The 9,631-nt window shown below is 37.3% G+C and overlaps 1 protein-coding gene across 1 annotated transcript; it reads right to left on the minus strand.

Moving 5' to 3' along the window:
- Positions 1-437: 437 nt before the first annotated feature.
- On the minus strand, positions 438-9,259 carry LOC107759307 (decapping 5-like protein). The gene is made up of 7 exons (XM_016577193.2): positions 8,903-9,259; positions 6,506-6,606; positions 4,825-4,896; positions 3,815-4,672; positions 1,374-1,565; positions 1,110-1,220; positions 438-1,011 (listed from the first exon to the last, which is right to left on the minus strand). Exons 1-7 carry the CDS (start codon positions 9,093-9,095, stop codon positions 868-870), a joined length of 1,671 nt encoding a protein of 556 aa, XP_016432679.1. The 5' UTR covers positions 9,096-9,259; the 3' UTR covers positions 438-867.
- Between the last annotated feature and the right edge of the window lie 372 nt (positions 9,260-9,631).

The following is a 9,631-nucleotide window of genomic DNA, read 5'->3' on the forward strand; positions in this document are numbered from 1 at the left end:
TCAATAAATAGCATGTACAAATCCCTCTTCCTATCCCTATATTGTTCCACCAGCCTCCTGATAAGGTGGATAGCTTTCGTAGTTGGACGGTACGGCATGAAACCGAACTGGTTTTCTGATATAGACACCACCTCCTGACCCTCCCTTCCACCACCCTCTCCCAAACTTTCCAACAAAAAGAACCATAATAAACTTTCAACCTAATTACAGAACAATTCCGAACACTGTGATAAGAATAAAACCTATATATAGGTGTGCAGCCAAAGCATTCCCCCACCATCATTTTGCCAAGAGGTCCATATACGCACAAAATGAGCACTAGCAAAAGTATAATGATAGCTACAGAGAGAGCAATGCAAGAGAAATTAAAGCGATATATTAACCTAGTGCACCTTCATTAGAAAACGTCACTAAAAGGATATTTTGGTCTAGACAAGTTTAAGTTAGAATATGATTTTTAAACCGAAGAAAATGATAAGATGACAAGTTTACTTCCCCAGTCCGATTTGAGCTAAAGAAACTACAGTTTGGGAGTATGACGACTCTCAATCCACCTTGAGCAAAAGTTGCGTAAATTACGTAACAGAACCCAGTGAACTGATCAAAAAACTCAAATTCCCACGGAACCCATACCATAGAAATAGTTGCATAAAGAAGCCTACAGAGAAAACTGACTCACTGGACCAAAAATAACATGAGCCAGCTATGAAAAACAATTCCTAATACACCTGTATCTGTAGTAATTGGCAGTTTGGTATTGAACTCCTCAGCAAATGTCATTAAACTAGCAGGAGATTTTCTCTGACATTTGTTCGAGTACTGCAGAAAATGAAATAAGCAGACACCGGCAAGACTCCTGTGAATATGTTACATCCTCATGTACCCTCCACGGCCCCTACTGCCATAGTTATTATACCCCCTTCCCCAACCATAGCCACCACGGTGCCCACCATGTCCAGGCCCATAGCCACCATATCCAGGATAAGGCCTTTGTTGATGGTTACCGAAAGTCTGGGAGAAAAACAAAAAAGGAGTAACTACTCAGTTACCACCAGTAGTTTGTAATATTTGGTCAAAATCCAGTAAAATTATTTGAGGGGGAGACAAACCTCAGTATCCTGCCTCATCCTCTGAGAGAAACGATTCTGCCCATTCCTACCTCCACGAGCAACTGTGTTACGAGATATATTATCAAAGAAGTCATCCTTATTATAGGCAGGCTGCACAGAGAACAGAACAAGAATTAAATGGTCAAACTTAAATGCTTATGGTGATCATAATATACGTAACACGACTCAAGAGCTGGTAAAGAGGAATACGGTACAAAATAGCGTGTGGATAATTCAATTATACATGCTAAACGTGACACCTACTTTGGGATCAGCATTACAATCCAAGCCATGACCATCTTCATTCCCCTTGTTTTCATTGCCAATGTCTTCACTGTCCATTGTTTTAGCTGTTTGTTTTGCTTTTCCAAGATAACCCCATACTTCATCCTTATTAAACTTCTCGTTCATTCCAACAAAATCGAATTCTTCAGTAAACTCAGAAGATGATTGCAACTGCAACAGTTTAACAAAAAATAAAAATAAAAAATTGTCAGAAGCTAGATGTCCATGAAATTGCTTCCAGAAACATAAAATGGTATAAAGCAGAACCAGAAGGTTTTCCCATATAAAGCAAAGAAACTTCCAAAGCAAAGGTAATTTGCATTGTTAAGGAAGCATCATTTGTTTTGCAACTCTTTCGGAAATGATATGGATCTTGAAGTCCCTACACTTCTCAATACGACGATTGTTACAGCAGCTATTTTAATGCAATTCTCATCTTGAGGTGCCCAAGGAACGTAGAAGTGGTTACCATAGCTAATACTTCTCGTTTAAATAATTAGCTTCTTAGACAAATCATTGTTCATAAACCCTCTCCATGATGTACTTTCAAGGTTTTGCACCCCTCTCAAGCACAAAGAAAAGGGAAAAACAAAAGCACCTCGCTAAAGTTTTTCACAAAACTAGCGAAAGCGTTCTTCAAACTCACGTGAGAAGAATGTAAGATGAACAGAACCTTACGCACCCGTTTTTCAATCCCGCAAGATTGCAAGAAGCGTTGAATAAAGGAAGAAGAATGAAATAAAAGATAAATCACGTTTTTGAAGCAAGAGCTTAGAAAAACTAATCAAGAAAGAAATAAAAGATAAATCACGGTTTTGAAGCAAGAGCTTAGAAAAACTAATCACCAATGTCTTTTTAGCATATTGAGCCTTTTAAATAGGTCTTACAATAAGTAAAATTGATGAGATTAAGGAACACTAATTCTAATTGAACTAGAATAAAAATAAGGTTAAGAAAAGCCTATTCTAACTAAAATAGGAGAAGGGGTTCTAAAAGAAATGGAAATACCAACTAACAATCCTAGTTTGACAAGAACTACAAATATAATCCTACTAAAAGAGGAAATAAGAAATCCTAATCTATACGAAGAAGAAATCCTAATCTTAAGATTCTTGGACTTCTTGAATTTCTTGGATTCTAGGTCTTCTTGATCTTGCATCACCCCACCACCCGAGCCCTTTGTTCCATCTCTTTGGCTCCTTTGGCCCAAATCTCTTTCTTCATCCTTGTAAATTCCAGATTTTCAGCTTGAATATGCAGTGGTAAAACCTAAAATGCAGAGTTAATTTTCACAAGACCCTATGGTGCTATTCTGCCATTGTTTCTCTCTTAACTCTCATACTCTGAAAATACATCCCTTCCACCCTCCCCTCTGTGAGAGGCCTTAATATGTCATCCTACCTCAAATTACTAACTTTCATCCTAAGTCCTAACCTACTCATACCCACCACATGCTCTACACTCTATGGGCACACCTTATACTTCGAAGAGTGGAAAGAGGTATTAGCTTTTGCGTCTTTTTTTTTTTTTTTTGGATAAGGTAAAGGTTTCTTAAATAAGTACTAAGATGGTACACAAAAGTACATGAAAGAAGGCTCCAGAATAGCCAGTTACAATAACTTTCCAAGCATCCCAATAAAGTCCAAATATTGATCTACATTCTCCAAAATACTGCTCTTACACCAGAAATACAAATTATGTAGACATTTGTTCTTAATTCTAGAGATACGTCTTCTTTGTCCTTCAAAGCATCACTTGCTTTTTTCCGGCCATAAAGTCCAAAAGATGCATAGAGATTAGCTTTTGCGTCTTAAATCCATAATAACTGCTTCTGTAGGGCCACAGACCTCTTACAAGAGTATTCTATCTACCGTCTCTGCACTGTCAATCCAACATTCTCAAAATTTTCCTTATTATTACTAAGTTCTAACTCTAGATTTTTTCTTTTTCCAAATAAGAGCCAAAATAAATGTATGCCCACTTATGGTTACAAGTCTATAGCAAAGGCATTATTGTGCCATGGCATGTCATCCAATTGGACTTACCGTCAGAAACATGCAGCAAACTATGTATAAATCAATAGAGGAAATGAATGTGACCTTAGAATTTTAAGGCTAAGGAAGAAACAACGATAGAATCAAACCATCAAGAATATCACACATTTCTTAGATGTCAAGACGGACCATACCCCAAATAAAGAAGATACGAGAGCAGGCAGCTGATCTACATGGTAAAGAAGTCATTTGTCGAAACAATTAAAAGAATAATAAACAGAATCAATTTCACAATGATTCAACCACTTTAATATTGATAAGGCGATTGAACTACATAAGGGCAGCAGATAGTTCTATATCATAGGCAATAATAACTACAGGAAAAACATCAACAAGCCACTCATAAAAAAGGAAGAGTTAAATAACCTTCTTCGCAGCAGGTGGCAATGGCAACAATGGCGCTTGGACTGCTGGAGTAGCAAGTGATGAGGGATTCAAAGGTTCCGAGCTCAGAGCACCAAGGTCCTTCTGATCTGAATATAATTGCCCAGATAATCTGGGTAGAGATAACTGATCGGGAGTTAGCAGTCTAGGGGGTTGCTGTGGAAAGACACCTGATGAGGAATCTACAACTGGGGATACAGGATATAAGGGTGAAGTGTTGGAACCTATTCTAGCAAGGATTGGAGCACCAGAGTTACCCACACTTTGACCAGATTGAGGAAATACCAAAGGAGCATACGCATAAGAACCCACATTTTGACCAGATTGGGCAAATGCAGAAGGAGCATACGCATAAGAAGACAAAGATGATACATTTAATAAGGGAGATATAATGTTAGTACTAGGAGCCATGGGAAGTTGTTGGGGTGCAAGACTATGTCTACTAGTTAAAGATAAAGAATTTGCAGTGGTAACCAAAGGCACTGGAGCTACGGATTTTGATAGAACAGTTGATGTGAAAGGTTCAGGGCCCTGGAGTGGATACGCCTGCAGCAAATCCTGCATCATTGGATGTGAAACAGCAGGTAGAAGAGAATGCTGTGGAGCATGGTGACTGCTTGCGGGTTCACTGTGTCTTTGTCCATAAGTTGGCGTTGTATAAGAACCGAAGTTGGATTGAGTTGCCTCAGAACTGCCTTGTTCAAAATGGTTTACTGATTGATGTGAAGGTGGCACACTATTCAAGGAAGCAGGTTCCTTGTAAGTGCCATATTCTGTCAAAGATCCACCATTCAGCGAAACTGGTCTTGAAGAGCTTGGATGGACTCCAGCACAGCGTGACTGCAGGAATAAAAGACTTGGAATAAATATAAACTCTAGCACTACTATCAGTTTTTTTTTCGGGGTAAATAAATCAGAATAATTTCCATGCAAATTTTACCAATAGAAACTTTAAGGTGTCATCTCTTGAAATTAACATGGAGATTAAGCACCTGAATAATTGCAGGATCGTTATCCAATGATTCTTCCACTTGAGGAGGTGGAGAGGACTTTACTTGCAAATCCTGAAAGAGAAGATATTTTTCTTAGAAATCAACATGCAATGGCTAAGAGAGGAAATGATGATGTTCTGCCGAAAAAAGAAACCCGTTACCACAAAGATATTAGTGAACAACAAAATCTACAAAGAAATTGAAGCAATAAAATCACTCCAAATGCTTCAAAGAGATAATCACACAATGGAAATATGACAGAGAGGCTTTTGCAAGCTAGGTAGACTTCTTGTATATAACTTCCTTTCATTTATACCCCCCACCCCCCAACCACCACCACTTTTAGCAGCTGACAGTTTTTTTTTTTTTTTTGAGAAGGTAACATAAAACTAGAGTTATTTTAACAAAGGGAAAAACATCTTTTTTCCAATCATACACAATTAGGAAGTTGCCAAGTATACTCAGTTCCATCTTCTGGAAGCTTTCTAATGAAACGTTACTTTACCTGATTCTTTTAAATAAATAAAAAAGTTGGGTAAGTATATGAAACATGGCAGCAACGTAATTGACTAGTTTTATGCTGGTTGTCAACCTACCGCAACCCTTCTTAGTCTATTTAGGCCTGGGACCGGCAAATATGAGCAAAGCCACAGACCAAATCCATATGGAACGACATAGACAGTGAGGATTAACATAGTCGACCCCAACTAACTTGGTATCGAAGCAGTTGTTGTAGTATACCCAATGTGGCCACATCACAGATCCGTCAAACAAAATAAAAAATAAAAAGCCAAAGACCAATCGGAGCCTAGCTACAGGATCTCTTAACTAGGAGATGTTCCAATTTTCAAACCCGGACCATTGTCTATGTTGAAAGATTCGGAGGAAGACCAGAAGATTATTTGGAAGAAGTGAAAAGCCTCTCTTAGGAGTTTCTTCATGTTTAATTTATATTTTACTTGTAAAGAAAGATCCCTTTTTGTATAGATAGTTGGATCAGTTTTTTTGTAAGACTAATGTTGTATGCAAACATGTTCTTTTGGTAGCGTCTTGGTGCAACTTTATCCATTGACTTGATTAATCAATATATATCAACCTATATACACATATGCGTGCACAAAAGTTCTGCACAAAATCCCCTTTAGGTTGTCTGGTATCAGCAGAACATACCATTCCCAAAATATATTAAAATATTATATAAATATTTTGAATATATGCTCACTAGTCTAATTAGTTAGATCAAACGAAGTGAATTCATAAGAGACATAGGCAACATTACATGGCACAATAGCTCCCTGTCAGAACGTATAATTGGTTTCTCATCGAGTAATGATATTAACAGCATGCAAGTTTAGTTAATTTCAGATGCTGTTATCATTAAAAAGGCATCAAGAAGATGCATAAGAAAAAAAAGATACAAAGTGAGATGACCGTTGGTGTGCTGAGACACCCCCAACCCCCCCCCAAAAAAAAAAACCAAGCTAGGATCAGAGAGCTAACAAGGTCCAGAAGATAGTCGGTGCTAGTATATAAAAATAAGAAATTAAGAAATTTAGGCATAGGTATTTGGGGATAAGTATATATGATCAAAAGAAGTAGCATCACATTAACCAACTGTGTTGAGTCTCTTTACCAAAAGTAAAACCAAGCTTTCTATATCAATCAAAATATATCCACGTACCTTAATGTCACTCCCACGAAACAAAATGTAGTCATAAACTCTATCATTTGGAGGAACCTGTGGACCGTCTCTCTTACGCCCCTCAGTTCCATATGATCTCACTGCAAATAGAACATGGGTCAACAGAAGTTTTTTTTTTTCAATAATTGCTGAGAGTTCCGACATGGAAATAATCATAAACATGCAGCCAGCATCCCCTTCTAAAATTCTCATTTAATCCTCTATCTAGGGAATCACAATTGTAAGGCACAAGTTCTTGTGAAACTAATGATTTACAAAGAAATGCAACAAATCAGCGCAATGAAAAACTAAACTTTACTCCATCAAGGAAAACTAGTGATTCACACAAGGGTGAAGGGAGACGCTTCTCCATTTACCCCATTTATTCAAGTCAACTCAACGATGCATGGTTAGACTTCAGTAATGGTAACACAAAAAAAATATTTATACATTGTATATAGTACATTTTCTAACAACAGAAAAAACATTCTCAGGTTTATCTGAATTCTGGAATTGATATTTTCATAGAAAGATATCAAACTGGATTAGAAATTTGGAGGATTAAACCCAATTGTGTATAACCAGTTATTGGTTGCACAAGTGTGTCAAAACATTTGAACTTATCCCATGAGGAAAGTGTGACATATAAATGGGCCAAACCATATTATTGAAAGAATCAATCAAAAGATAATTTAGAAGCATTATTTTGCCAACCTCACCAAACTAACCAATGGTCTAAAGTTAGACACTTAGAATGGACACTGTTTGCTCTAACTATTACCAGGCAAAAGGTGGCCCGTAGGAAAATAGAAATTTAATCTAAAGCACTACTCCTAAATTCTAAAACAGAATTTTAAATAGGTCTTGAAGTCAATTGACATTGTTCTTACTTCATATAACTCACTCAATTGCAGCTTCTTCAATTCCTTTGTCCATATAATCACTTTTTGTATTAGTAGTATTTCTTCTTGCATTTTATATATAACAGACACATATATTTTCATCAGCACAGCTTTTCACTAAAGAAATGAGCTTTAACAGCGCTTTGCGTTTACGTCCTCAAAAGACCTTGAGGCATCTTTGAGCCTTTCACATTTGTGATTTGACAACACTGAAAACTGTAATACTTAAGATATTTAGCAGAAATGGCAGTTTGACCATCTGAACTAACAAGCCATTCCAGCTAACTTTTCAATGGCAGTAGTCATAATAGCAAACACGCCCCTCGCAATCAAAGCATCATTTGTAGGCAATCCATGTATCATAATAAGTTCTATGGGAAACATTTGGAGCTACAAGGTATTCAAACCTTCTCATTGTTTCTGCAGTGTCTCAATCAAAGCCCTAATTTAATTTCCAACTTCTCAATTTCACCTCGAGTCGTCCTTCAAGATCTCACAAACTTTCCAACAGATTGCTTAAACAATGTTTGTTTGGATGAGAAGGAGCCTCCAAATTGAATGAAAAGGACATATTCCTCTTTTTACTTCCCTTACAGGCTTCCAACAATACCAAATATCCAAACTATGATACTAAGTGTTCATTCATTCTCTTTTTATCTTTCACTTTCTTAATCAAAAACCTAAGCCTAAATTCCAATTTCTCAGCTCCACCATCCTTACTCAAGCTCTCCCTATCGACATTATGTTTATCAGGTGGATAAAGCATAGGAAGAACTTCCAAAATAAAATGATAAATTTCACTGTTATTTCCATTCCATACTAAACATTCAAAAAGTACACAACTAATAATCCGTCTAGGAGAAGCAAATCAGTTGTTTCTCTATATTTATCCTTCCACTATCATTCATGGAACCAAACCTAGACGTGGAGCACTTGAGCTCCACTCCCATTCCAAGCAAGAAGTACACAGTCAATTAGAACTCTCCCTCTCTCACTCTCTTCAGCGAGTTACTATCAGCCCAACTCTGTGCTCGTATTCCCAAAACTAATGCTTCGATTCTCTGTTTTTAGATAATTTGCTGGCCTGCTTCCCTAGATTCTTAGCCTACAAAAATTCTACTGCAAAATATAACCTGGTCATAAGTTGTCCCTCTTCCGACCCTGCGCACGTGTTCTAGATATTTAAGGTGTCACATGTCAATTACAACTGATCAAAGTCTATACAAATGGCCCTTGACCTGCTCAATTTTCCGATTCAATATCTTGTCCAGTTTCTGAAAATAAACCACATGTACATTAAGATACTTTTCCAAACTAAGCGATAATTCATTTCCAGTTTTCTATTAACAACAAAATAGTCAGATATAATAATGTGCACATAAATATAAATATAAGTAATAAATCACCAGAAAATTCATTCATTACTAATAATTTTAAGGAGGATAATTTAATAAGAAATGTGACAAGAGACAAACGCGTTGTTAAATTCTAATACCGTTCTTCAAGCCAAGGGAAGAGTCTTGAGGATTAAGATAGTAAAGCACTCCTTCGTAACGAATCTCAGACTTGGATGTCAGACTAATGAAACTTCCGATATACGAATCCGCGGCAGACGACGACGGCGATGGTGACGCCGCCGCTGCCGTCGTCGACGACGACGGTTGGTTGATACCGAAATTATTCGCCATCGTTTGACGGAAGAGGAAAATGTAAGGAGATTTTAGGGCGCTTTTTCGCTGTGTGTATGTGTGTGTGAAACCGGGAATCAAATGTTTGGCTGTTTGTGATAGTAGTATTTTGCGAGTTTCTTTTTTCTTGCTTTTCTGTCTGTGATTTTGAAGAGAGGGCGGTTTCTACTTTCTATTTGGGACCATACCCTTTTGGCTAGTTTAGAGGGTCCTCTCGAGTCTCGAAGGTTCTTTGAGAAGTTGGGTTAGTTCATCAACTCGAACCCCTAAGGCTAATTTTCTCTAATAGCCCTTTTTGAGGCTACTGTTATATTTATTCTTGTTTTACAAAACTTTATTACTATAATTCATGCATTTCACAATCGATTTCGGTAAATTTTACATCAAAATGTGATGACCCGCCACGTCATCATGTCACATAGGCGTCATCTGGCATATATTAATGTCATGTGGAAGCTTATATAAGAACAAGGCTAACATCTGTGAGAAGATTCTAGAGAAGTATGGACATTTCCTTAGGAAGAACCTAGATCCTT

This window comes from Nicotiana tabacum, chromosome 1, assembly GCF_000715075.1.
Source record: "Nicotiana tabacum cultivar K326 chromosome 1, ASM71507v2, whole genome shotgun sequence".
Taxonomy (NCBI): Eukaryota; Viridiplantae; Streptophyta; class Magnoliopsida; order Solanales; family Solanaceae; genus Nicotiana; species Nicotiana tabacum.

What these genes read in the sequence shown, in the direction of transcription:
- LOC107759307 (XM_016577193.2), bottom strand. Translation starts at nt 9,095, where the DNA reads ATGGCGAATAATTTCGGTATCAACCAACCGTCGTCGTCGACGACGGCA. An exon ending in TTCGTGGGAGTGACATTAAG is followed by an intron (nt 4,897 to 6,505) that starts GTACGTGGATAT and finishes CTTCTCTTTCAG; the next exon opens with GATTTGCAAGTAAAGTCCTC. An exon ending in TGCCACCTGCTGCGAAGAAG is followed by an intron (nt 1,566 to 3,814) that starts GTTATTTAACTC and finishes AAACTGTTGCAG; the next exon opens with TTGCAATCATCTTCTGAGTT.